Source organism: Petaurus breviceps, unplaced genomic scaffold (assembly GCF_028583685.1).
Source record: "Petaurus breviceps papuanus isolate PSGF00001 unplaced genomic scaffold, PetGlider_PUasm1.0 387, whole genome shotgun sequence".
Lineage (NCBI taxonomy): Eukaryota > Metazoa > Chordata > Mammalia > Diprotodontia > Petauridae > Petaurus > Petaurus breviceps.
In genome coordinates, this window is record NW_027186308.1 from 140,115 (window position 1) to 167,729 (window position 27,615).

Consider the following 27,615-nt stretch of genomic DNA (forward strand, 5'->3'; position numbering starts at 1 on the left):
GATGTAAGAGTCTTCAACATAAAGATGGTCATTAAATCTTATGGGAGCTGATGAGATCTCCAAGTGAGGTAGAAAGAAGAAGAGGGCCCAGGACAGAACCCTGAGGGACACCTATGGTTAGAAGATCTGGAGGAAGTGCGAGCAAAGGGGACTGAAGGGGCTGTCAGAGGGGGAGAAAGAGAACCTGGAGAGAGGGAGGTTATCTCAAAAACCTAAAGAGAAGAGGAGAGAGAGGCCCCAGAGTCCAAGGCTACAGAGACACCAAGGAGAATGAAGACTGAAAAAAGGCCTCCAGACTTGGCCACTAAGAGAGCCCCGGTCACTGTGAAGAGGGCAGTGTGGGTCAATGATAGGGTCCAAAGTCAAGTTGTAAGGAGTGTGGAAGGAGCTGGCTGAAGTTGATAGACATTCCCAGGCTCAGGAAATTTCCGGAGGTCAGCCTTAGCCTTCAATTATTTTGCAAATCCTTAACTCTCCCCTCCTGAGATTCCCAAGCTGTTTCTCTCGTGTAAAACAACTTAATCAGTGAAGCCTGGGAATATCCCTACCTCCTCACCCTGCAGTCCCCTCCTGTGGCCCCAATGCCTTCTGAGAAGTCCATGTCCAACTTCAGGAGAGAGGAAAGAGGGGCAGAAGGCACCTGAGAGATGGGACAGGAGGGAGAGGTGCTCAATGGCCTCCTTTTTTTCATCAAATATGAGTTCTTAGGGTTCTCAGCTGAAAGAGTGGGGTGAAGAGGGAAGCTCGAGGTGTTTGAGGAGGGATGGAAAGGTTTGGAAGAACCTCTGAGGACATTGGGATAAGGAGTTGGTAAGAGAGGCTCAGCAGGATTGCCTAGTCCTGCTCTTGTAGACTGACTGACTGTATTTTTGTTACAAAGGGGAGCAGATAGCTATGAAGCCAGAGCTGAGGGATGGGGGTGGGGTGAGCAGGCCCAAGAATGTGGGGGGAGGGGGAGAGAGGAATGTCAAAGCCAAGCGGGCTTCCTCTCTCAGCTTGATCTCCCTGGTCTGACTTCTTCTTGGCACCAGTCCTAGTGAAACCACAGACAATTCCTTGGCCTTGTGACCCTGAGACAATGAGCCGCTTGTGTTGGGGGGAGGGAAATTGAGGGTCCCACTCTTTTCAGTGGAATCTGCATGAACATTTTCTCCATCTCATTCTTTTGTCAAGACAATGAACAGAAGAGCAAATTGGGCCCCATGTGCAGTTTGTGCATTTCCAAAGTGTAAAGACTCACACTGAAAATTTCACAATTGCCTCTCAGGAAAGAGGCCTCTGCTGTTTCAGTTGGAGGCTACAAGCTGATGAGTCAGGAAAAGTGGGGGAGTGAGCCTCTAGGGGGCCCAAAACCTGAGAGGCTGGGAGTCCATGCCCCCCGCCACAATTGTGCCTTTGGATGGAATCTAGCTGGGACCAATGTCATGCAGAATCTGAGCTGTGGGAGTGATAGAGGATTGGCAATAGGTTATACAGGAACTCTGATCCTTATTAAAGACCAGAATGCCTGTGATTCAGTCTGGAAAAGAATTCAGTAGGCCCAAGCAGATTTGGAGTCAGAACTGTAAAAGTTTATTGTACGCTATACAGCGGGCAAGAGTTCTTAGAGAACCTGCAAACTTAAAGAAGACATGGACATAGTTTTTAAGGAGTCTAGGCAACTAATCAGATGTCAATTATGCTAACTAGGAGAGTAAGGGTGGGATTAGGAAGGAGTTAAGGAGTGGTCAGTGCTTAAAGGAACATGCACTTTTAATGTCAACTTCGAAGGCATATTACCCATGAGTGTCATGTTTGACAAGATGGATGTTGGGAACCAAGGCTAATGGAGCCTCAGTATGTGTATAATTGGCTAAGGAGTTAACCTATAGATAGTGCATTGAAGGATTCAAAAGTCCAGCTGGCCACTTTACTAAGGGGAGATAAAGTTTGCCTGAGCTAAAATGTTCATAGATGGTTTAGTGAAGGATTCATAGATGTAGCTTGTTATTGTTCCAAGCAGAGATAAACGATTCATGGGTTGTTGCTGGGCAGAGTGCTGGCAGGGGGAAGGGGCAGAGTTAATGCTCTGAGGCTGGGGCAGGGGGAATGTGATTTTACAAGCTGGTTTTACAAATTGATTTTACAAACTGATGTTACAGACTGATACTATAGACACAGATCCCAAGCACCCCATCAGGAGGTCTCCAGGTGTTGGGGAAATGCCTGGTTCTGTCCAAAGCACCTGCCCCTTTGTAAAAGTGAATTCATTCTAACTGGGTAATTGGAACTAAGGCACCAGCCACAGTGGTTAGCAGAGGGGGGACCACCCTGGAATTTGAGCGGAGAGCACAAACATCCCCAACCTCTCAAGAATACCCCTAGGACCAGAGGGGAGATGTATCTGACCTCACCCTGGGAGAGGGAGGTCACAGAATATCCCTGACACACGTATTGTTCAGTCCCATCTGACTCGTGTCCCCATTTGGGGTTTTCTTGGCAAAGATATGGAGTGGTTTGCCATTTCCTTCTCTAGTTCATTTTACAGACAAGGGAATGGAGGCAAACAGCGTGAAGTGACTTGTCTAGGGTCACACAGCTGGTAAATATCCGAAGCTGGATTTGAACTCGGGTCTTCCTGACTCCAGGCCTGGTACACTGTCCACTGCAGTGTGGTAAACAGAGAGGTGGGAAGGCAGCTACCTGGGTTGGTAAAAGGGTATCTCTCATCAGTAATTCTCCCACCAATCCAGTGGCAGATCTCATCTGCCCTACTCTGATCCCTTTGGACATGTGTCTGCCTTTTTTGGCAGACTTTTTGGACAGACATCTGTCCTTCATTTGGAAGAGGACTGTCAGTGACCTCAGAGGGTGACATCTTGACTTTCCCATGATTGGGGGGGGGGGGGGCTGAGCTGCACATCTGCAGCCTCACTCTCTCTGACTCATCGGCAGTCCAGCAACAGGACCAAAGTCAGCACATGGGCTGATGGTCTGAGATGCAGGGGATGACCTTGGGAGCCTCAAAGGCTGACCAAGCTCTGAGTGCCTGCTTCAGCCAACCCTTCATGGCCTGGGAACAAATTTTTCTTAGCTGCCCATAGGGGAGTGGGGGGCAGTCTTCACACCCCTACCTGCTCCACAGCGGTCTGGAACTTCCTGTCTGAGGCTGCCTGCCCTGATGGTTTATTGGGGTGTGGCAGCTCCCCAGGCTCTAGCTTCTTGGAGCCACAGGTAAGCTGGGGGGCAGGAAGACTCCAAAGGGGGCTGGGTGGCTCCCAGAGGTGGGAGTCCTTCCTGAGCATCCCATGGGTAAGTCGGGGGGATGGGCTGAAGAGGGCGGGATGGCGTCCAGGGTTTCTGGAGAGGGATTGGTCTTGGTCCTGTCCCTCTTCGTGTGGGGCCCGGTAGAAAGAAGATGGTGGCCGAAGATGTGAGAGGAGATCCAAAAGAGGAAGCTCTGCTGCCATCTGGGGCCAGGCTCAGCTTCCCAGAACGTGGTGCCTGAGCTGGGCTAAGGAAGGTGCCCAGGTTTCTCTCCGGAGAGACAGCTTGGGACAGGGAGAGCTGGGCGTGGGCGGCTGGCCAGCCACTTCGACTAACTCTAAATTCAAGACGTGGAAGGAGAAACTTGGGGAGGTCCCCTGAGAAGGTGGGTTGGCCTGGGATCCTAGAGACACTGGGGAGCCATGGAGTTTCCTGAGCAGGGGAGTACCGAGGAGCGGGGAGGAGACGCGTATCAGAGAGAGCAGGCTCAGGAGCAAGGGTGCGAAGGTGGACATGGGAGGGACCGTGGTGGCCGCTGAGGCCAGAATTCAGGGTGCGTACGGAAGGGGACGGGTGGTAGCGGACAGGCACAGGGACGACACCCAGAGGAGGCAGGGGTTTGCCTTAAAAACTCCCCCTCCCCACCCACGTGTGACTAAAGGCCCCCCGGCCTGTGTAGGGGGTGGGGGCACGCAGCTCCAGCCAGCCGGGCCCTTTTCTATGCCCGTTTATAACCCAGTCTCAGTTTCTAGCTCGGCCTCGGCTTCCTGCGTGGTGGCTCAAGATGAGTCCCTGGCTCGAGGGGCCTTAGTTTCCCCCTCTGTAAGAGAGGGCTGGACCAAATGACGAAACCTAAGGGGCCTCTCCAGCCCCTGGGCAGCCGGCCAAGTGTCCCGCCAAGTGCCCGGCAGGGTCGGTCCCGTGCCGGGTCCCTCCGCCTCCAGGGGCGTGGCCTCTCTGGGGGAGGGGTGGGGCAGGACAGGCGGAAGCTCCTCCCCTCCCATCTGGAGCTGGCAAGCAGGGCAGCCACAACCGGGACGGATTGGGGCAGAAGAACCAAAGCCATCGGAGCGCGGCTGGACGGGTCAGACGGGTAGTGCCAGACCAGATCATGGCGAGCCCCACGGCGGCGGCGTTGGGGGGCCTGGAGCAGCTGCGGATCTGCGGGGCGGGGGCAGGCCGAGCTCTGGCCGTGCTCACGAGTGGCGGGGACGCCCAAGGTCAGCAGGGTGCCAGGGACCGGGATGGGAGGGTGTACCAGGGTAGGGGCTGTCGGAGACTCGGAGCAGGGCGCGCCGGGCGCAGCTCACCGGGGGAGGGAGCACCGGGGGGGATGGGCTGAGACCGTGGCCGCCGTGGGGTGGGACAGGGCAGGGTCCGCGGGGACTCGGAACGGGGCGCAGCCTCCCGAGGCAGGAGACAAGAGGCGGAGAGATGGACCGGGACCGGCTGATGGGTCCCGGGGCGTGGAAAAGGCCAATCTGGACTCGTAGCAGCGGCGCGAGGAGAACTGAGGAGGGGGAAGGACGGAGACTGAGGCCTCAGTGGGGTGGGACAGGGCAGGGGCCACTTCGGCTCGGAGCCACTGAGGCAGGAGACACGAAGCGGCTGGGATGGACCCCGACCCGGGCTGCTGGGGAGGTGGGGGGCGTGGAAAAGGCCAATCTGGGCTCGGAGCCGGGCACAGCCCACTGAGGCAGGAGGCGCAGGGCGGGGGCTGAGACTGGGGCTGCATCGTGGAACGGGACCGGGGCCGTCTGGGGCTCGAAGCTGGGCGCACCGCCGCCGGGGGACAAGGGGTGCCTGCGATCCCTGTACGGAGGTGGGCACGGAAACCTGGGAGTCTGAGCCACGCACGGGGGGAGGGGCCCGCCTTCCTCTTTCAGCCAGAAGGCCTCTCACTGCGCATGTGCCTGGTCTCGAGTGGGCGGGGACAGCGGGAGGGGGAGGGGTGGGCTGCGGACGTGCGTGTCTACACGCCGGGGCTGGTTCAGGCCCGACCCTTGGTGGATTCCTGGGTGGGGAGGGGCGCAGGGGCTGGGCTGTGGGGCCGACCGGAAAATTGACCCCTGCTGACTCTAGAGGTGTCATATCGAGAGCTGGGTTGCCGATCTCAGCTACTGTGTAGTCTGATCCTCCCCCCCATTTTACAGATGAGGAAACTGAGGCAGGCTAGGACTGGAAGGAGCTTGGCATGAGAATTATCCTCTGCAACTGGCTCAGACATCCCCCCCACCCTAATGTTCAGGGGGTGGGGCTGGAGGCTCATCACTTCTACAACTGGGCTGACCACAGTACTTTACAGATGGGGAAACTGAGGCAGGCAAGAGCTGCAAAGGAGTTTGGCATCCCCGTGAGTCATACCAGCGCTGTGATTTAAGTAGAATAAGTCTGTTACCCCATTTAACGGGTGAGGACACCGCCTTAGAGGTAAAAGGGCTTGGCTGGCTGCCCAGGGTCATGCAGCTAAGTGTCAGAGGCAGGAAGGGAGCCCAGGACTGCGGATCCTGTAGAGTTGGGCGATCTTTGGCCAGTCACCTAGCCTCAGTTTTCTCATCTGTAAAACAGGGATGAGGATGCCTCTCCTAGCTCAGTTGTGAGAAAAAACAGCCTAGAAATGGGAGGGAGGTGATTAAGAGAAGAGTGATCTTACATGGGGGGGGAGGGTCCTGGGAGGGGTTGAGCACTGAATGCACAAGTGCCTACTATGGGCCAGGCACTTTATATAAATCCTGTCTTAGGAGACCATCCATCATCCTCCTCCCTCCCCTCCCCCCTTCGTCAGGGGTACATGGGCATGTTGGCACATGGTGGGGGCTTGGGCAGCAGGGGAGGCTCTGCCCCTCAGACCGTGCCCAAGCTTGTGTCATAGAGATCCTTGGGCCCCTGAAGTGCTCCCCTTACCAAGTCCCTTGTCAACCCAAATCTCATCCTGTCTAGACAGAGGGAAACTTAGGAAGGGGGCGCTGGCAGTCAGGGCTACAACACAGAGTCTCCCCGGCCTGGCTGCCTTCAGTCATGGCCACCTGCTGCAGGGTCCAGAGGCCCAGGGCCCTCAGTCTCTGAGAGTGTAGATAAGCCTGCCCTGGAGGATGTGCAGGGTGCCGTCTGCCCCCAAGCTTGCTCTAGCTGTTTGGTGTTAGTCAGAAGCCTGGAAAGCAGGCCAAAGGCACTAGTTACAGCCTCTGCACTCAGGCCAGGCCTGCCTCCCCAAGAAGGGTAGGAACTTTGTACCTGTTTTACAGATGGGCCCCTTTCCAAACCCAGCCCCCTCCCCACCCCCACCTGTTTTCCTCATCTGGATTCTGATAAGATGTCAGATCAGAACTGGAAACTGGAAGACCAGCTCTGCAGATACGAGGAAACTGAGGACAGGAGAGGGGTAGGGGCTCACCCAAGGCCCACCCCAGGCTGCAGCAGCAGGAGGGTCTTACAGGGCATGTTACAGTATGCAGTCAGTGGGATGCAAGCTGCCCATTCCCAGGTGAGGAAGTTGGGGCTGGCTGGCTGCCATGATAGGAGAGTGATTGATAAGAGTGACAGTGATAGGAAAGTTTGTCCAGACTTGGCAGGCCCTGACGTTCACCCTTTGTTTGGCCTCTGGCTTTCTAAGGGTTTTTCAACCTCGACCCTTCTCCGAGTGGCCTCAGGTGCTTGCCCCTCTCTTTGGCAGGCAATCACAGAAGCTTTGACAGAGTGACACCCCCCCCCCACCCGCTGACTGAGGTGTTTTCTTGTAGGTATGAATGCAGCTGTCCGGGCTGTGACCCGCATGGGCATTTATGTTGGGGCCAAAGTCTTCCTCATCTATGAGGTAGGTGGAGCCTTGCTGGTGGCTTATGGGGGACACTTTCCCCCATCAGCCTAGCAGACAGGGGCATGAAAGTGGGAAACTGTGGCCACTGCCCTGGGGCCTTCCTTTCTGTCCTCAGGAGGGAAGGCCTGGGGGGCCGGGGCTGAGCTTGGAACTCCCCAGCCTTCCCATCCTCCCAGGATCCAACCCTGGGTATCTGTTGGAAAGATGGGGTGCAGGGAGGGACGGACATGCCTGAGGTGGCCCCTCTCCCCCCTTCTCTGATGACACTTGCTTTTCTTCATCTTAGCCAGCCCAGTCCTCTGTGAGGAACTTGGGTGCAGGGGTCACTCACTGACCAGGGAGATCCCCCTCCCCCCAGGATGGGTGACCCTGTCATTCTCAGGGGATTTAGGAAAGTACATTTGAAAGGAGAAATGTTGTCTCCTGGGTGATCTACTTATCACCTGCTAAGAACCCAGCCCATCACCCCGTTCTCCCAGGATGTCTGGTCACAGCTTGAAGGGACCTGACTTGCCAGAGCTGGGCCCTGGAGCTCCTGGTGCCTGACTGGGGCCCCTTAGGGGGGAGGAGGGGCCTGTCCCCTGGAACAGATGCATCTCCCTCCCATAGGAGCCACCACGCTGGGCACTAGGGGTGCCTGCCTCAGGACTGACATCTGGGGTGACCCTCATGTCTCTGGATGTATGGCCAGGGTGAAGGGGAGCAGGTGGGCTGCCCAGAGACCTCAGATTGGGAGAGGTCTGATCTCGTGTGGACAGGGGTCAGCCAAGCTGAGGGCCAGGCAGACCAGGCTGGGAAGTGAGGAGACCTGTTGTGTCAGGGAATGGCCCCAGGGCTCCACTTGTTGGGTGGCCTTGGGGAGACCTGCCCCTCTCTCTGCCTCAGTTCCCCCAGTTGTCAAAAGAGTTCCTTGAATGAGGTATTGCTAAGATCTTCCCAGCTGGGACTTGCCATGTACGACACATACACCCACATACAAACACACATATGGGTGGTCACAGTACTCCTGGGTCAGGCATGAGGCCTCTGAGCTTCTGTGGGCCAGGGTCTCCCCTGGCACCCTGGGCCTTTGTGGCCTCCACATGTAGGTGTGGGCATGTCTGAGTGCTGCTGGGAGGGAAGGGGCCCTTGGACCCATCCCTGCCAGCTGGATCCATTAAGCAGGAGTGGGCAGGTCCCTCTGGCCTGCTCCAATCTGTGCTTGAGGCTGGGATACACAGAGAAGGAGTCCCTGCCCTCAAGGGGCTTCTGTTCTGGGGCGTGGAAGACCTGGCAGGCTCAGCTCCTAGGCCAGGCCCCCCAAGTGACTGTAATCTCCTTGGCACCCAACATCCAGAGACCAAGTTAAATTGTTAAGGCGTATCACAAGGCAAAATATCTGACCCCCCCCTCCCCAGGTGCACACATACTTGTGGGCATTAAGTGTCCTGAGCCTGGAAATGGGTGACCAAGGGCAGAGGAGCACTGGGGGGAGGAGGGATTATTCTTTGTCAACTCGACCTCCCTAACTCGGCAGGGGGAGGAGCGCGGAGCGTAGGGAGGACTCACTCAAGGCTCCTGACTTATACTTAGACCCGGAACCCAGCCTTTGGGCTCCTTGGTGTGGTCCTTGGCCATCTGGGAGGGGCCTGGTGGGGCCCTGCTGCCCCATGAGAATCTCCTAACTTCCTTAGCCCAGAGCACATGTGGTCGACTTCCTGAGGATTTCGAGCTCCAGAAGGCTGGTCCTTCCTGGGCTGGCTGGCTGCCCCCAGTTCCCCTTTCCCCTCCTCTCAGCTCCTCTTCCCCCTCCCCTCACCTCTGCCTGCTTCTCTGCCCTCCTAATTGCAGGGCTACGAGGGCCTTGTGGAAGGAGGCGAGAACATCCGGCAGGCCACGTGGCTGAGCGTCTCCAACATCATCCAGATGGTAAGAGAGGCCTGGGGGAGGGCTGCTCCATGCAGGGCTTTACTGCTCTCAGAGGGGCCTCAGGGAGGCCAGGGGCAGACTCATCCCTGTGATGCCCACCTTGGGCCCAGCCCCCACAGTTGCTTGTGCCTCTCCAGGGTGCCTGAGCTGCCCAGATTGGGGAGGAAGAACTGACTTTCTGGCCTTGGTGACCCTGGGTCAGGATCCTTCCCCTCACTGTGACTCTGAGGTCACTAACCCAGTCTGGGGGCTACAGAAGGCACTGGTCTGGCCCTTGAATTCTTTTTGTGGGGGGCTGCCTGGAGCATCTCTCCACAATAAAGGAAGACCTGATGAGACGGTGTACCTGGCTCACAATTGCATCCCCGCTAAGTGGCCAGAGGGAGCTGGGCCCTGCCGGACCTGGGAAGCCACGGGGCTCCTTCCCTCTCCCTCCAGCATCTGGCCTGAGGGGGAACAGCCGCTTGTCTGTGTTCAGGTACCACCTGGAGGCCCTGAGTGTTTCTCCCGCCCCCCAGCCTTCCCTGTCTGGGTCCTGCAGGAGGCGGCATACCCTTAGTGGTCCTGCCCCTCACCCCTCGCTGTTAGCCTGGTTTGCAGTTTTGAGGGGCAGCCATCGCCCCTAGCCCCTGGGCTCTCAGGGCAAGTTCCTGGCCATCATCCCCTCCACTAGGGCAGTCCCTGAGCATGGTGTAAGCAGCCCTCCTCTGTCAGCTCTTCTCTCTTTTGGTCTGCGCAGAGTAGCTGCCTGCGCTGGCCAGTCCCCACTGGCTGCTCCTAGCCTTTCCTCTTCTGGTTGGAGGGTCCAGCTGAGTTTTCAGTTCTGAGCACTTTTCCTGGAGAGTCTCCTCCTCCTGGCCTAGTCTCCACTGGACACATGGACGGCTTTCAGACTGTAGGGCAGAGCAGGGCCGTGGGAGGTAGCCAAGCTCACAGCCCCTGATGTTCTCCTCTAGGAGGTGCCAAGGGCTGACCTCAGGGAATGGACTGGGCCTGGGGGGAGGCCGGCTGGAGAGCAGAGCCCTGTGCCAAGTACGTCCACATGGACAGGGAGAGGGAGAGGCTGGGGGCTCAGTGTAGACAGGAGGCAGGAGCAAGTCTCGACAGTCTGGTCAGAGGTCAGGCTGAAGATGGGAGCTGCCAGTTTCAGTGGGCAGCTTGGTGGGCCAGGACCCTCGATCACGGCTTCATGCTTGTGAGCAGTGAAGGGGCTTGACTCTGACTGTGATTCTCAGCTTGGGAGTGTAGGCAGGCAAGCCGTCCTTGTGCCTGCTGGGTGAGGGTCGCCAGTTGTCAGCATGAACTCCAGAGTGGGCAGGCTAACTGGCAGAGATCCTGGCTTGTTTGTCTGAGGCCTTTGCTTCCCTCACTTGGCTGTCCTTTCCCTCAGGGAGGCACCATCATCGGCAGTGCCCGCTGCAAAGCATTTACCACCAGGGAGGGCCGCCTGGCTGCTGCCTACAACCTGGTCCAGCATGGCATCACCAATCTGTGTGTCATTGGTGGGGATGGGAGCCTGACTGGGGCCAACATCTTCCGAACCGAGTGGGGAGGCCTCCTGCAGCAGCTGGTGAAGGAAGGTCAGAGGGGGCTGGGCTGGGCCCCAGGGGCCCAGGGTGGGTCAGGGGCTGGCAGGGCCCTGCCAACCTGTCTTTAAAGTCTAGCCCAAGGCTCTCACCTCCACAAAGCCCCCAGCATGCACTTCCTGAAACAGGTATCAGAAACCTGGGCTCCTCTGGGGCCTGTGGGATGTTTCATGCCAATGTCCTGTCTCCCCAGCCCTTCCATAGCCCCTTGCACAGCTGGTGCCCAGTAAAAGCTTTGTGTTTTTAAAATCCAGATCTCATCTGCCTCCCCCTAAATTCTCCCTTGCTTATAGTCTTAACAAGCTGCCTGGGGTCCTGTCCAGAGTCAGCCAGGCAGGCAGGATGACAGAAGCTAGGCCCTTCTGCCTCCTAGCCCAGTGACCAGACAGGCCCTTCCCTGGGGGTGCTGGGGTGGGGTGCTGCTTTTCCCAGCCCCTGTTGGCTGGTCTGGGTCCCTCTCACCCCTTCTCAGGCTGTGGAGATCCGCTGTTCACTCACATCTTGAGACTTTTAACCAGCAGCCTGTGAGGGACACAGAGACAATGACCATACCCATTTTGGGGTGAAATGAGGGCTCAGAGAGGGAGAGTGATGCTGGTGGTTTGGGAGGCTCTGAGGGACATGAAGGTCCTTGGGGACTGAGGGTGGGTGAAGGGAGGGGACACAGGTGGCCTCTGGAGGGAAGGAGCCCAGGCTTTTGAGGGCAGAGGACCTGAATTGGAATCGCAGCTTTGCTACGACTTGCTGTGTGACCTCGTAACAATGCCTGCTGGTGTCCAGCTTCTAAGGTCACATGGCTCTGGTGGGTCAGAAGCAGGACTGACCACAGCTCTGCCTGACCAACAGAGCAGAGTTTGAATCCAGATCCTTCTAATTCGGGCGGCACCAAGCCCTTCTTGGGCGTCACCTGTGTACAGTTCTCTCTCTACTGCCGGGGCCACCAGACAGATTGAATGACTATAGTCCCTGCCCTCAAGAAGCTTACAGTCTAAATAGGAGAGGCTCCTGCCAGCCCAGCCCTGTCTTGGGGGCTTACACTTGTCCTGACCCTCCAGTCTTCTCTGGGAGGAGAGTTGATTGACTGAGCCTGGGAGTCGGGGCACGACCTGGATCTGAGCAGAGCTAACTCGAGGGGAGGCCTTTGGGTCTGGGCCAGCTGAGGACTGGAGGGCCAGAGGATGGTCAGCTGTGGATGCTTGTCCCGCCTAGCTGAAGCTTGGGACCCACCACCTGCCCTCTCAAGCCTCTCTGCTTCTCCCTTTTTCTCTCCTGCTTTGGCTCAGGCAAGATCACTGAAGACGTGGCCCAGACGTACTCACACCTCAACATTGTCGGACTGGTGGGCTCTATTGACAATGACTTCTGTGGGACGGACATGACCATTGGCACTGACTCAGCCCTGCATCGCATCATGGAAGTGATCGATGCCATCACTACCACGGCCCAGAGGTGAGGGAGATGCTGCCCCTCCCCTAGAGAGCTCCAGCCCACCCTGTGGCCTCCTCCTCCCCCACACCCACCTCCTTCCCCACACCAGCTTGGCTGGCCAATGTGGGCGCTGAGCCATCATGAGAGATGGTTTTCAAGTCATCATGATGCCCCAGGAGGGCAGCATCCTCACTGCCCCCTAGGGCTTGCCTAGGGTATAGTTGAGAGGCACAAATGAATCAGGCCTAGGGCCATGAAGTAACTTGTCCAGCCACATGACACACGTCCTACCGTCTTTCCTCTGTGTGTTTTTGTCTCTGAAGCTCCATCGGGGCTGGATCAGCACCTCAGTCATCACCTTGCTTGGCCCCCAGCACTGTCCCAGCCCTTTGTTCCCCTCTCCATTCTGGGCCCCTGGTCTGCTGATGCCAGCCCAGGGCAGGCTTCTCGGACACTACCCCTTTTGTCATGGGTGCAGCGCCCCGTGTTCTCACCAGGCAGGTCATGTGGTGGGCACTCCCCATCAGTAGGGGAGAGACACCATGCCCCAGGTGGCATGTTGAAGAGCCTCTCCCAACCCTGTTGGTCCTGTCTGGGTTGGATGAGGCAGGCCCCCGGCAAAACCATTTATACCACGCCAAAGCAGCATCGATTAAGCTCTTGCTGTGGCCTTCTTGGATGGGAGAAGGGGAGTGGGCGGGCTCCTGGGCTGCTCACAGGCCTGTGGGTTTTCTTCTGCAATGAGAGGGAAAGTGGTTGGGGGAAGGGCAGTGCCAGGAGGACAGCAAAGAAACAGGATCTGGTACAAAATGGCATCAGTTGGTTCTGCCCAGGATCTGCTTTCAGCACCTTTCTACCTTTGATTGACCATGAGCCCTTGGGGGTGTCACTGGGCACCCACGTCCCTCAGCAGCTGTGCAGGGATGGCAGCCCCACCTTCCAAGCCTGTGGGGTGGAGGGGTGGGCCCACTGAGATGCGGGGTCGGGGGCATGGCAAGACGCCTCGTCTCTGTTCTTGTCTTGTAGTCACCAGAGGACATTTGTGCTGGAGGTGATGGGCAGGCACTGTGGGTAAGAAAGAGGCTCTCCTCATGGTGGGTGTGCGGGAGGGCCAAGGACCAGCCTGGAGCAGGAGTTTGAGGTGTGCCCAGGGTCCTTCCCATGAGGGTCACATCACGCAGCCAAGGCTAGACTGTCTGAGGGATGCTTGCTATCCATGAGATGGGCGTGTGCGTTTACTCACGTGTGCATTTGCTCACGTGTGTGCTCGTGCGCTCACATGTGAGCACATGCTCTCTGAGAGTGCTGAGTAGAACATGGGGTAGGGGGAACAGGGGGTCAGGAAATTGATTTTCTCAGAATTGACTTTAAGCTTGATAGGAGGGAAGAGTCGAGCCTGAGGTTCTGGGAATCCCAGATCTAGAGGTGGGGGGTAGAGGGTCCAGGCTAGCTCCCTCATTGAACATAGGAGGAAACCGAGGCAGCTCTTGCCCAAGGCCATAAGAGGCAGAGCTGGGGTTTATGCCCCGGCCCTCTGCCTCCACAACCAGCCTGCTTCCCACTTACACCTTAGAACGAGGAGGGAAGGCTGCGGAACCTTACCCGATCTCCTGGGAAAACTAGAGCCTTGGGGCAGGGACCCCAAGGACCAGAGAGTACCAGCAGCAGGGTCTACAAGACTCTTGGGGCCACAGGGCTGGCAAGGGTGGCAGTTTCAGGTGAGAGTTCCCAGGGGTGGGTGGCAGCCTCGCCCCCTGCTGCCTCCTACCCCCTGGGGAGTAGCCCCCACCAGCCCTCACCTCTGACCTGGCTTCCTAGGTACTTGGCCTTGGTGTCAGCCTTGGCGTCAGGTGCCGACTGGCTCTTTATCCCCGAATCCCCCCCTGAGGACGGATGGGAGAACTTCATGTGTGAGAGACTTGGGGAGGTAAGTGCCACCCTTTGCCTCCCACTCTGGGGCCCACCTGACACTTCCTTCATTGGCCGGCTGCTTTGGGACAGAGGCAGAAGCAGACACATTTCCTGCCTACCTTCGCAGGCCCTGCTGACCTTGAGTGACATTCATTGGGCAGTAGCCCAGTGGGTGGAACCAAGCAGGCCTAACTTCAAACCCCACCACACACAGAGTTTTATGATGAACCCCTGAGCCTTAGCCAGCACCCTCAGACTAAGCCAGTAAATCATGGGACTTGTTGGCCTGAGACCCAGAGCGGGGGGTATGCATTGGACCAACCCCCCTCCCCCCATGTTCTTGGGCCCACAGCCTATGTGCCCTCTAACTGGCCCCAGGGGCCAGGGCAGGCCAGGCCAGGACTCCATCCTGGGCCCAAAGGGGCCCCTCCATGGCTTCTCTTCTCACCTCTCTGGGCTCTGCACTGTTGTCTGTGTGCCCCTGGAGTTCTTTCATCCCTGTTTCCCTGACTGTCTTCTCTGGGGGTCCATGTGCAGAGAGCAGCCTCTGACAGGTAGTGAGCCTGCCCAATAGACTAGCACTTCCAGTGGCTTCTTCTGTTGGAGGGGGTGTGATGGGCTCTCGCTGAGATGCAAGTTCACTGGCCTGTGCCAAGACCAGGTCCAGGCCTGACCATTGACACCCTGGGGCTCTCAGCTGGGCCTGCACTTAGGGCAATGTTCAGGAGGGTTGAGGCTCAGGACCAATCACTGGGCCGCCCAGTCCTATGACTGCAGCAGGATAAAGCCTCCCTCTAGTGTCCAGGCTGGGAGCCTCAGAAGGCATCCTGTCTGGCCCCCTCATGGCACAATGGAGGGGGTGACTCAGACTGAGTCTCAGGGAAGAGACTTGCCCACAGTCACATGGCCAAAAAGTCACCAGCCTGGGTCTGTGTGACCTTGGAAAAGTCCCTTCCCCTCTGAGCTTCAGCTTCCACATCTGTGAAAGGGACCCATTCACCCTCATTCTAGGCCAGGGCTTTCAAAGAGCATGAGCACATGTGAGTGAGGGTCCTCATTACCTTCCAGACTCGAAGCAGGGGATCCAGGCTGAACATTATCATCCTTGCAGAAGGCGCCATCGACCGCCATGGGAAGCCCATCACGTCCACTTATGTGAAGGATGTGAGTACCTGGTCGGGGCTGGCCATCCTGGTCCTCTGAGGCCTGTGTGTTCTCCAACCCAGAAGGGTTTAACTCCAGCCTGAAAACACCAGGGATGAGAGCATGGCTGCCCACTCACCAGTGGATCCTCTGTTTTGGGGTCCCCAGTGTTCAGAGGCATTTGCCCCCTGGCCAGGGTGCCCCCAGACCCACTGAGCACCATGACTGCCTGCCACTCCATGCTTCTGGTGCCAGGTGGCACAGACCTGGGCACTAGGGCTGGCCATCTTGTGCTTGGCTTCCTCCAAGGGCTCCCTCGAAACCCGAGTGGACCCGCAGAGCGATGGCCTTGGGGCCTGACATGGGGTCTTCTCTTCTCCTCACTAGCTGGTGGTTCAGCGCCTGGGGTTTGACACTCGGGTAACTGTTTTGGGCCATGTGCAGCGGGGAGGGACACCTTCGGCATTTGACCGTGTCTTGGTAAGTTTTCCTGCTCATTGTGCATGTGTGTGCGTGTGTGTGTGTGTGAGCGAGCATGAGAATGCACATGAGAGACCGTGTTCCATTAGGCACGCTTACTCACACTGACCGTGTGCGTTCCTCTGTGTCCACCCTGGACGTAGCATCAGCGTTTACTCAGTGGTGTATGTGGCCATCCTGGCTGGAGACATGAGAAGCTGGCTCCTCCCCACTGCCCTTGCTTGTCAGAGTTAATCCTCACCCCCGTTCTGGTCCCCTGGGAGGCACATGCCAGGCCTGCCCCTTTCCCAGGCAGTTTCCAGCCACAAGGGTGTGGAGCCTCCCAGAGGCACAGGAGGAGCTCAGGGTCTGATTGAGGCAGTTTGAGGCCCAGGAAAGGAGAGGACTGGGCAGCCACAGAGCCTGTTCTCGGGTGTTCTCCCTGATGGGTGTCAGTGGTTCTCTGGCTAGGTGGGGGCACATGGATGCCCCCCCCCCCGAGAGAGATTCGGTGTGCACTTGTAGCTGCTTGGATGGTCTGGGGGCATCAGGAGGTGTCTGGGGCAACGTGTGCCCTGGGTGATCTGAGACCTAGCTGGGGGCTGTGAGCACAGGGCTATGGAAGGATAATTAGTGGTGATGGTGAAGGCCGAGAGTCTGGCAGAGTCTGGTGAGGCCAAGGGCATGGCCACTTCAGTAGCAGAGTGGCTCAGGAGGGGGCCCAAGGCTCGTCAGGAACCAAAGAGGAAGCAGGCAGTATGGGCAGGTGTGGGAGCAGGAACACCAGGCCTTTGAACACAGAACCCGGGAAGCTGGCCCATCACTGTGGGAGCCTAAGGGTTGGAGGCCCAGTGGTTGGCGCTGTGCCTGAATGTGTGTCTCCACTGACCCCTCTGGCTCTGTCTGGGCTCTTCACAGCACCTTTAGTGACCTTAGCCATGCCTGGCCCTGGCCTGGGGCCTACTCAGATGGATAGGTCCAAACCTCTCCCCATTGGAGATGTGGCTCCCAGAAAGCCGCCCCTTGGTGTACGTGATGGTCTCCTTCTTGGCCTGGGGTCCGGGTAGAGCTGTACAGGGAGGGCCTCCGGATGCCCCCAGAGGGAGGGAAGGAGCAGCCCTTTTGTGAGTTTGCTGTCCAGGGTCTGGTGTGGCACATTCCCACAAGAGTGTCCGTGCTGGGGGGAAGGGGAGGACATTTTGGCACCAACGCGGTTCTGCCACTGTGTCCTCGCCAGAGCAGCAAGATGGGCATGGAGGCAGTGATGGCGTTGCTGGAGGCCACGCCAGATACCCCCGCCTGCGTGGTGAGCCTCTCCGGGAACCAGTCTGTGCGACTGCCACTGATGGAGTGCGTCCAGGTGGTGAGCATCTGGGGCCCAGGGTGCTGGACGAGGGGGATGGAGGCAGGGCCCTCCGCAGGGTTGCCGACCAGCCGGGCAGCCAGACAGGAAGCCAAGGAGCTGAGGTGCCACGTGGGGCTTGTCCTCGGACAGGAGGGCGACGCTTTGGTTCCCTCCCTGCCCTCACTTCTAACCTCAAGAAGGAGCTTGTGTGTGATTCTTGGGCCTTCTTCCCCTCTCCCACTTCCCCTAGAGATGGGAGGCAGGTAAAGGGGGCCAGGCATGTTTGGGTAGGCTGTGGGTGCCTCACCCCCTTCCTGTTCTCTCTCTCTTTAAAGACAAAGGATGTGCAGAAGGCCATGGACGAGCAAAGGTTTGATGAAGCCATCCAGCTTCGGGGGAGGTAAGAGGCAAGATGAGCTTATGGGCTTGGGTGGCATGGGCCCAAGTGCCGTGGGCCTGTGTGTTGTGGACTCAGGGGTGTAGGCCTAAGTGACATAGGCCCGGATGCTGTGGGCTCAGGTGTTATGGGCCCGGGGGCATAGGTCCAAGTGACATGGGCCCAGGTGGCCTGGGCAGGGCCACGCTCTGACCGTGGGCCAACCTCATCTGCCAGAGGGCCTTTCCAGAGGTGCCATGTTTAAGCCCCTAATTTTACATAGGAGGGAAAGGAGGGCGAGTGACCAGCCCCAGGCCATGCCAGTAGTGAGTGCAGAGGGCCCCTGACTCCAGGGCCAAGGCCACCCCACTGAACATGCAGCCCTGAGCTTTGGGCGTCTCGTTAACTCTTTGAAGTTCAGTTTTCTTTTGGGGACTGAGATGCGCTGTTGGAAGACAAACATGCATCAGCCCTGGCAGATTCACTTGTTGGTCATTCGTCCCTCTTCCCTGTCCTTGGCCCTTCCCCCCACCCCCCCAAGTCTCAGTGGCCCAGATCTAGTCTAGAGAAGGGAGGCAGCTCAGAGTCTGAGCAGGCTCTGATGGCAAGCAGCCTGTGCCTGTCTCTCATCCCTGCTCTGAGCCTGACTACCCAAGGTCTCCTTGCTCATCTGTGAAATGGGTAGTAAGTGCTGGCCCCAGCCCAAGTAAGGTGGCATCCTCCAAATACCAGTGAAGAAGGTGTGGATGCACTTTGTGGATGGGGAAACCGAGGCTGGAGCAGGACAATGACTTGCCCAGTTTCATGGCTTTCTTCTCCCCCTACCCCCTCCCTCTGTCCCTCTCCCCTCCCACTTCGGTCTCTCTCTCTCTCCTGTCTCCATCCCCCCTCTCCCTCCCCCCCCCTCCCTCTCCCTCCCCCCCTCTGTCCCTCTTCCCCCCCCCACTGTCTCTCCTGTCTCTTTCCAGCCCCCCCCTCTTGCTTTTTCTCCTTCTACCCCCAGCCCTGTCTCTTTTTCTCTCCCCAGGAGAGGGACTCAGAGTCCAGGCCAGGTCCGGGATTGTCCCCCGCCACCTTCCATTCTCCCTGCACCATCCCCCAAGGGCCAGTGCCTCTGCTTACACACGGGGGTCTGGCTGGGGCCCCGAGGCCAGACTTGGGCATCAAACCCTGAGCTGCTTGTCCCACTTTTTCCTTTGTAGGAGTTTTGAAAACAACTGGAATATTTACAAGCTGCTGGCTCACCAGAAGCAATCCCAGGAGAAGGTAAGGTTCCTGTGGGCTGGGAAGGGGCCTCACTTTACAGGTGAGGAAGCTGAAGCAGTGGATGGGGGGAGAAGGAGCTTGGCCGAGGCCCCATGCCAGAGGATCCCACCAGGGGAGTCTGGGGCGAGTGTGCCCTGAGGCCAGGGGAGAGGGCACCTACCTTGGTCCTCAGGGGGCCTCCTCTGGCTGCCCCCGTCCGCCTCTGATGCTCCTTCCTCGGCACCCCCGGAGAAGGTCTTCAGCTGCCACCCAGGCCCTGTGACTGCACCTTTGCTCCTGGCCAAGCTTCAGACTTGGACGAGCAGGGACTGGAACTTCTTATTAAATCAGTGGGTTTCAGCAAAGGATTTTCCGGCTCACCCCCTTCTTGTAGAGAGGACCATTTGAGAACATGCTTCCATGGATTCAGTCTGGTTGGGTGGGGCGGCCCAGGAGGCAGTGACCTGCCTGGCTAACGGCACGTTGGCTGGATTGAGGCTGACAACGGGGTGGCTGCCATCTAGGAGGATAGAAGTGGGCACAAAAACCCAGCTTCCCACACACGGGAAGGGGAGGCTTGGTGGCCGAGAGGGAGACCACCCAAGCCAGTCCGGTGTCCTCTGTCCTGCAGACCCTCCTCTAGGGGCCACAGCTCTGTGCTGGGTGCTGCAGAGGCAGCGTCCAGAGGAGAGCAGCCAGCATGGCACAGCTGGGCCCCAGGGGGGCGGCCCAGGAGGTGGGGGGGTGGACCCCAGGAGGCGGAGTCGCTGGGCCCCAGGAGGCACGGGCAGGCCAGGAGACAGGCTGGCTGTCCACATGTCTGAAGAGCTGCCTTGTAGAGGAGGGCCTAGGCTTATTTGTTTGGCCCCAGGAGCAGTGGGGGGAAGGGAGAATGAGGCCCACTTAGGGAGGGTTGCCTTTTGTGGAAGGGGCTGCCTCTGGAGTGGGTGACCCAGCTCCTCCCTCGAGGGCTCCGGGCAGAGGTGATTCTAGCAGGGACTCCTTGGGGAATCCTCCTCTGAGTGGGCCTCGGCCCCTGACATCCCTTCCAGGGCATCTTTGGGTCTGGAGCATGAATGTCTGGCTCCCCAGGGCTGCAGCAAGCCTCTTTTCTGCCCTGGGGACACTGACCCAAAGCCATTTGGGATTTTTCCTGTTTAGGTAGAAATTAAGTGAAGGATGTGGGAGGCAGAGGTAATCAGGGCTTTTTATTTCACTAGTGCTGGAGAACTCTGGGTGTGCAAAGTCCATCTGCCGATGCTGATGGCACCTCATCTAATTTAGCGTCTTAGCATTTGCCAGACAGAGGTTCTTGTCCAGGGTCACGCAGCTGGTTCAGCCCTGTGCTCCCTAGACTGTGCTGGTCCCTGGGTAGCCTCACCAAGTGTGACCTCCCTCTGGCAGCAGCAGCAGACAGCTCGCCTTTTCCCCTTTGGAGCAGCCTTGGCCCAGAGGGCTGGAGGGTGGGGGAAACTGGGCCTGGGCCTCAGGCTCCTGCTCTTTCTCACCTCTGCCCAGAGTAATTTCTCCGTCGCTATTTTGAATGTGGGGGCTCCAGCCGCCGGTATGAACGCTGCCGTGAGGTCCGCAGTACGGACTGGCATATCCCAGGGGCACAAGGTCTATGTCATTCATGACGGCTTCGAAGGCTTGGCCAAGGGGCAGGTACGTCTGCATGGAGGAGGCTGGCTGGGAGGGCAGGGCAGGCCCAGACTGTGGTCATCCGTGGCCTCATTTCCCAAGCCCAGCCTAGCCTCTGCTCCCCAGAGCTGTCTCCCCACGTTTGGTGACGCTCCCCCCTCCCTATAGGTGCGCGAGGTGGGCTGGCATGATGTCGCTGGCTGGTTGGGGCGAGGAGGATCCATGCTCGGGACTAAGAGGTCAGCATTTGGGGAGTGCACGTCCCAGCAGGGGCCTCAGATGTGGCACCTTCAGCTTCAGGGAGCTCACCACCTCCCAGGCAGCTCAAGCCCCTTGGGTCCATTCTCTGAGTGTCAGGAGGGTTTTCTTCCACATTAAGTGGAAATTCCACCCGTTGGCCCTGTGGGAGAGGGGAGGGAAATCTCACCGAGGCCCAGGGCTCTAAGCTTTCCTTTCCTTCATGGTCAGGGTGGTGTCAGTGAGCTGCTACATGGTGGCGGATGGGGGACATTGCTTTATAGGGAGACGTCGGGGCTGGGGGCAGCCAGTGCACCCAGGCAGTAACAGATGGTCCCTAGCTCCATCCAGCAGCCTACAGGTGACTGGTCTCTGGTTACAGAACTCTGCCCAGAACTTGCCTGGAGAAAATTGTGGAAAACGTGCGCACTTACAACATCCAGGCCCTGCTGGTCATTGGTGGCTTTGAGGTGAGATCCCCCATGGGGCCCCAGGGAGGGGGCTGTGCTAGCATCAGCTCTCTGGAGAGGGGCGTCCTCTGAGTCCACTGCTACGAGATGTTGCTAGGGCCAAAGGACCATGGGCAGGGCCAGGCAGTCCTTAGGCCCCACTGAATAAATGCTGAGAGCTCTCCTGGTCACTCCCAAGGGCACAGGGAGCAGAGGCCTTCACTGGGTCTGACCTAGGCCTGAGAGCAGCCCTTAGGCTTAGTGGCAGACTCTGGCCTGTGCCCTAGGGCAGCCTCAGGAGCTGCTGCTAGGAATGCCCCACTTTCCCCCCAGGTACTGAAAGGCAGAGGAGGCCAATATCAAGGCAGGATACTATGGGGAGGTGGGTGGTGATGTTTATGTTACAGGGGCTGTGTTTTTTTCGAGCTTTTTTCTTCTCCCCTTCCCACATTCTCTTACTAGAAAACCCCAGACCCTCGTGACACACATGCACAAAGACAAGCCTGTGCCCATCGCCCATCCCTGGGCAGGGGGAGGCGGGTCAGACGCCACACCCTATGCCCCATCCTTTCCCCAGCCTTTCATATTTAGTTGGTTTTCTTGACCATGTGGTTTTTGTATAATTGTGCCTGCTGGCCCAGATGTGGACAGACCAGGCCCCCAAAACAGGACTGTGTGAGTGAATGAATGAGCTGAGCTTTGACTAAGTACCTGCCCTGCCCAGCACTGGGCTCAGCTCTAGGGACAGAAGTCGAGCAGTCCCTGCTCTTGGAGGGGAGAGACCCCTGACCCAAAGAAGGCCTGTTCTCCAATCCTCTGGGCCCCCAGCTCTGGGGTGGGCAGGATTGAATGGGCAGGATCCTTCTTGCCCTTACAGAGGAGGAGAAAGAGAGAGGGAGACCTGGGGATGTCCCAGGATGAGGTGGGGCAGGGCCCTGGAGACCACAGAGGCCGAGGACCAGGGGAGTCACTGATCCGGGTCCTGGCGGCCTCCCTTCTCTCTGCCAGGCCTACGAGGGCGCGCTCCAGCTGGTGGAGGCCCGAGGTCAGTATGAGGAGCTTTGCTTGGTCATGTGCGTCATACCTGCCACCATCAGCAACAATGTCCCTGGCACTGACTTCAGCCTGGGCTCGGACACAGCCGTCAATGCCGCCATGGAGGTAAGGGCAGGGCTGGGAGGAGGTCACCCGCTGGGGGTCCTGCCTCTCACTCCTCCTCGCCCCAGGTACTGAGCCCCCTCCTCACTTTCTGCCTCTGGCTCTCTGATGACCTACACCTCCAGACCGTGGCCCTGGCAGTGCCTGGCTTGCGGTCTATCTTGAAGGGTGTGAGCTGGCTACGGTTGGACCCTTCACTCAAGCCAACTCAGGCCAAGAGGCCTGAGGTGCCTTTGCAGGACCATGTAGGGGCCTGGTTTTCTGGCCTTCATAGTAACATCTTTTAAACTCCTGATGCTGAGGCTGTCCTGGCTCAGGGTTCAAATAAGTGACTCTTTAACTAGAGACATTCTCATGTCCCCAGGGGAGGCTGACCCCAACATGGTTTAAAGCAGTTTGAGAGAAGGCCAGGGGAAAAGCAGCTTCGGCAGGAGGGTCCCTGATAGGTCCTCGGATACTCCCCCTGACATCCTAGAAAAGCAAAGAGTTTTCAGTGGGGCCCTGCATCATTCCGGGAGTGCCCCCTCCCCCCCCCCCCCCAGGTGTCCATCACAACAGTCCTGGGCATCAATCTGCCTTCCCAGCTGACTGGCCACTCTTCTAATTACAATTCTTTGCTTCCACAAAAAGAGCTGCTGTCAATATTTGATACATGTGAATCCTTTTCCTCTTTTCTTGATCTCTTTGGGGTACAGACCTTGTAGCAGTATCACTGGGCCACAGGATATGCAGTTTTATGGCCCTTAGGGTGGGCAGAGTTCCACATGTTATTCTCCAGAATGGTTGGACTCAGCTCCACCAACGGTGTATGTGTACCTGTTTTCCCACATCTCTTCCAGCATTTGTCATTTTCCTTTTCTGTCATGTCAGCCAATGTGAGGAGTATCAGGCCAACCCCTTACTTACAGATGGGGCAGATAGGGCCCAGGGCGGTGAGGCAAAGTGGCTTCCATAGAGTCAGTAGGAAATTAGCTGCAGTGTTACCTCCCTGACTTGGGGCCATTGGGTTCCTCCTGGCCTCAGGTACATTTTTGGCTTTCCTGTTGCTACAGTGGTGGGTGGATTTGTGCAGGTAATGAGGTATGGGCAGCCTCTGGGGGTGCAGGAACCTCGCTGTCCCTGGGAGGAAGTGTGCCATCCACTTCCTGTCACCCCTGCAGAGCTGCGACCGCATCAAGCAGTCGGCTTCTGGCACCAAGCGGCGGGTGTTCATTGTGGAGACAATGGGGGGCTACTGTGGGTACCTGGCCACAGTGACGGGCATCGCGGTGGGGGCTGATGCAGCCTACGTGTTTGAAGACCCCTTCACCATCCACGACCTGAAGGTGCGATGGTGGGAAGCCCTCCAGGGAGGATGAGAAGGGGGAGTCATAGGATCCCAGAGGGAGGGAAGGGAGACCCTCTGGGAACTCCCTCATTCTGTGGTCTGGGGCACAGTGGGTTACTGAGGAGGAACGCTGGAGAAGGGGCAGGGCTGCCCAGCGTCATGCAGGATTTGAACTCGGGTCCTGTGTCTCGATTCTGGACTCCTCCTGGGACACTTGATGAGGCCATGCTTGAGCTGACCAGCCAGTGGCCACGAATGTCCACAGAGCAGAGCTTTGGGGCCTGTTGACCTCTTGCCCCCTCAGTTGGTCCTTCTCATTTCCTGGGCACTGGTCTTGTAGCCCCTTAGACTGGAAGCACTTGGAGGGCAGGTCTGTGGTCCTGATGGGAGCTTCCTGAACTTCTATTGGAGGATTGGCAATGGGGAGCCCTGGGGCAGGCTCCTGTGGCATGGGGAGAGCGGGTGTCCCAAAAGGGAGGCCAGGCTGGACAACCCTACATCTCCTGAAGTCCCTAGTGCCCGCAACAGCTGTAAGCTGTCGTCCCCCAGTCTGGTGACAGTTATTTACAGAGGTGGAAACTGAGACCCAAAGGGGCAGAAGGACAGGCCTGCAGCTCCTGAAGTGTGGTGCTTTGGGGATGATGTGCCCCAGACGGGCTTGGGCTGCCTTCCAGGAAGGTCACCTCCCGGGGCATGGCTCCCTCCTGTTTCCTTCAGGCCAATGTTGAACATCTGACCGACAAAATGAAGACAGACATCCAGAGGGGTCTGGTGCTCCGGTAAGACCCCCCCCCTCTTCCCCAGGAATCTACTGTCAGGGGTCTCCAGACCAGCCAGATGTGGGCCCTGGGGGAGCCAGGCACAGGCAGGAAGTTAGCAGACAGCGTAACAGCCACCATGGCGGGGACACCCCAGCCCCTTCATGAACATGAGTGTTCTAGGCACAGGCAACAGCCAGGGCAAAGGTGTGGAGGTGGGAGATGGCACATCAGGCCCGTTTAGCAGGGGAAGGGGTCAGATTGTGGAGGATGGGGCATCTGAAGGCAATAGTCAGCCTATGAATATTCTTGAGGAGGAGAAGCCCAGCCAGTGAATTGTTCACATTTCTTCCCAGGAATGAGAAGTCCCACGAGCACTACACCACAGAGTTTCTGTATAACTTGTACTCCTCCGAGGGCAAGGGAATCTTTGACTGCCGGACCAACGTCCTGGGACACCTGCAACAGGTGCGTATGGCAGCCGTCCTTAACAGGAGCCAACAGCCTGGTGTGGGGAGCCCGAGGTCCCCGTCCGCGCTTTCCCAGGCTCATCTCTGCTCTCTGGGCCCGATTCTATCTTTGTAAAGACTGCAGGGTGGACCTGTGGCCTCTGTGGGAAGGACAGAGCCAGCGCGGAAAGAGGGCCCTCTTCCAGGGGGCAGCCCCCAGTCTGATGGAGGGGCAGTGGGACCCGAACCCAGGCCATAGTCACTGCTGGGATTCCAGAGGATTAGCTAGAACTCTGACATGTATGAACGAATCCCAGATAGTCCCATTTTGTAGACAGACAAACTGAGGTTAAGTGATTTACCCAAGGTCACAATGTGCCAGAGTGGGCTTTTGGGGTCTCATGATTCCATGGCCGTAAGTGCCTTCACAGCTGGATGGGCCCAGCCTCTAGGTGGGCGCCTGAGGCTTTGCCACCATCCACTTCCTGCCTGCAGGGAGGAGCTCCCACCCCCTTTGACCGAAACTACGGCACCAAACTCGGGGTGAAGGCCATGCTCTGGATGTCGGACAAGTTGCGAGAGGCCTATCGAAAGGGTGCGTGCCAGGACCCCACCCCAGCCTCCTGAAAGCCCTGGAGAGAAGCGGGGCTGTAAATGTGTGGAGCTGCAGGAGGCCACTGCCCCCAGCCAGCCAGGACATGATACATTTGTCCTTTTTCTCCCTCCTCCTCCCCCTCCTCTTTCCTCCTTCCACCCTTTTTTGTCCCCCTCCCCTCCTCTGTCCCCCTTTCTCCTTCCCCTCTTTCTCACTCCCCCTCCCCATATGTCCCCCTCCCCTCTTCTGTCCCCCTCTCTCCTTCTTCCCTTTCTCACCCCCCCTCCCCTTCTCTATCCTCTCTCCTTCTGCCCCCCTTTCTCACCCACCCTCCCCTCCTCTGTTCCCCCCCTCTCTCCTCCTTCCTCCCTTTCTCACTCCCCCTCTCTCCCCCTATTTTCCCTCCCTTTCCCCCTTCTCTTCCCCCACTTTCTACTCCTACCTCTCATTCTGTTCTTCCTCCAGGGCGGGTTTTTGCCAATTCTGCAGACTCAGCCTGTGTGATTGGCCTGAGGAAGAAGGTGGTGGCTTTCAGCCCAGTCACTGAACTCAAGAAGGTCACGGATTTTGAGTGAGTCGATTGTTAGCTCAGAGCTTTAGCGAGTCTGTGGTTTGTGCCTGTCCCAGGAGAAAACCCTTCTGACCCCAAAGCCCAGGCAGCTCCTGCTGCCCCAGCCCTGGCCCTGGTCCCAGCCCCAGGGTGACCTAGGGGAGGTGGTGTGGTTGGTCAGTAAGGGGAGAGAAGACAGACCCCTAGGCCCTGTCCCCTGCCCACTCCTCGCAGCTGTAGCCACAGCCCCTTCCCCTCACACCACCACACTGGCCTCCTCAGCCTGCGTCCCCTCAAGGCTGCATTCATCAGCCACACAAACATGTCTACTTACCATCATCACAGCAGGGGGCTCTTCCTTCAATGGGGCCACGAAACAGGAGGAGGGCCAGTGGGAGGTGGAAAGCATCTGAGGAGGCTTGGCCAATGGGCAGCTGCTGACGGCCTCTCATCCCCAGAGTTCCAAGGGCTTGAAGGGCACCCAACTGGGGAAGATCAGAGCCACTGGGGGAGAAGAGAAGGGGAGAGAAGTGGGACAGGGGGAGAGGAGGGGACCAGCAGGGGCCCTGAGGCCGCTTCCTCTCTTCTCCACCTGCCTCAGGCACCGCATGCCCCAGGACCAGTGGTGGCTGGACTTGCGGCTCATGCTCAAGATGTTGGCCAATTACCAGATCAGCCTGACTGAGTACGTCTCTGGGAAGATGGAGCACGTCACCCGGCGCACCCTGAGCATCGAGAAGGGCTTCTGAGCGACAGTGGTGGCCCTTCCCCGTGGCCCTTCCCCATGGCCCCTCCCTGTGGCCTTCCTCACTAGCTCCACTGTGGGTGCACTGCCTGGAGGCAGCCTAGCACGTAGACGCTGACCCCTTGGGGATGTCACTTCCTTGCTGCATCAAAGGGAGAGTGTTTTCACCGTCCACTGGCCTCAATCCTTGACATCTTAGTATTTGAACAAAATGTACCAGACCAGGCACTCTCTGTTGTTTAGGTGGCATAGACTCAGAAGGGACCTTCTAGTCAACTGCATTATGTAGGCTGGGAAACTGAGGCTTGGAGTGGGGTTGTGACCTTTCATTAAAGCTGGAAGGGACCTTAGAGACCCTGAAAAACTGAACACCTTGTTTGATAGATAGGGAAACTGAGGCATGCAGTGAAATCATGGAATCGTCTGGTGTTAGAGTTTGTTACGATGGAGGAGAAAGTGACATTCCCCTGGTCACTCAGCCAAGGGCAGGCCCGGCTCTTATCCACACTGCTTCTCCCTGGGCCTGCTGTTCATGCCAGTGTGAGAGAGAGAGCCACCCTTCCCTCTCCCAGGCACTCAGAAACACTGGCTCCCTCTGGGGTCAAGGCGGGCATGGGGCTCTGCCACGTCAGTGGCGAGCCGGCCACCCAGGGCCAGGACCTCAAGCTGTGCAAACATTCCTACTGTGATCCTGTTACATCTGTGTTAGATTAAAAACCTACTGATTGAACGGGCTGTGGTATGGCTGAGACTCTTGAGTCACATCGAGCCAGAGGAGGGAAAGCCATCCTGGCTGAGCCAGGAGACTGGGGGGCAAGGGGTCAGGAGAGGCCCCAGAGACAGCCCTCTGGGCCTGAAGGGCAGCCCTTTGGAGACAAGGACCCTGAGACAGCAGCCGGGCAGGCATCTCTCACATAGACCCCAGACAGCTGGCTGAGTGGGGGCTGTGAGCGTGAATTATGGGGTCAGAGTCACCAAACTCCTGTATCCCTTCTCCCTGCGGCTGAGGCTCCAAACCTTCCTCCCATCAATCCATCTGCTCTGTCAAATCTGCCTCTGCCCGGCCTCAGCTCCAACTTGATGTCCCTTGTTCACACTAACCCCCTGAACTCCAGGCTAGTCTTCTGAGGGATGGGGGAGGGGAAGCAGAACTAGGGCCCAAGGGGAGTGAGAGCACAGAAAAGGGGTGATGGATGAGCAGCTGGCAACCTGCCCCTCTCTAGGGGGGGAGGAGGGGGCACT

The 27,615-nt window shown here is 58.0% G+C and overlaps 1 protein-coding gene across 2 annotated transcripts; it reads left to right on the top strand.

The window, feature by feature from the left end:
* Positions 1-4,206: 4,206 nt before the first annotated feature.
* On the top strand, positions 4,207-27,108 carry PFKL (phosphofructokinase, liver type). 2 transcript variants are annotated; one of them, XM_069100282.1, is made up of 22 exons: positions 4,207-4,466; positions 6,987-7,060; positions 8,894-8,971; positions 10,362-10,551; positions 11,841-12,006; positions 13,012-13,056; positions 13,804-13,912; positions 14,965-15,060; positions 15,427-15,519; positions 16,736-16,861; positions 17,179-17,243; positions 18,422-18,485; positions 19,983-20,129; positions 20,274-20,344; positions 20,725-20,812; positions 21,800-21,952; positions 23,110-23,274; positions 23,994-24,055; positions 24,391-24,502; positions 24,979-25,078; positions 25,544-25,649; positions 26,230-27,108. In XM_069100282.1, exons 1-22 carry the CDS (start codon positions 4,358-4,360, stop codon positions 26,375-26,377), a joined length of 2,367 nt encoding a protein of 788 aa, XP_068956383.1. In that variant the 5' UTR covers positions 4,207-4,357; the 3' UTR covers positions 26,378-27,108. The 2 variants fall into 2 exon arrangements, with proteins under 2 accessions (XP_068956383.1, XP_068956384.1); XM_069100283.1 differs by lacking the exon at positions 4,207-4,466 and adding an exon at positions 5,323-5,599.
* The last annotated feature ends 507 nt before the right edge of the window (positions 27,109-27,615 follow it).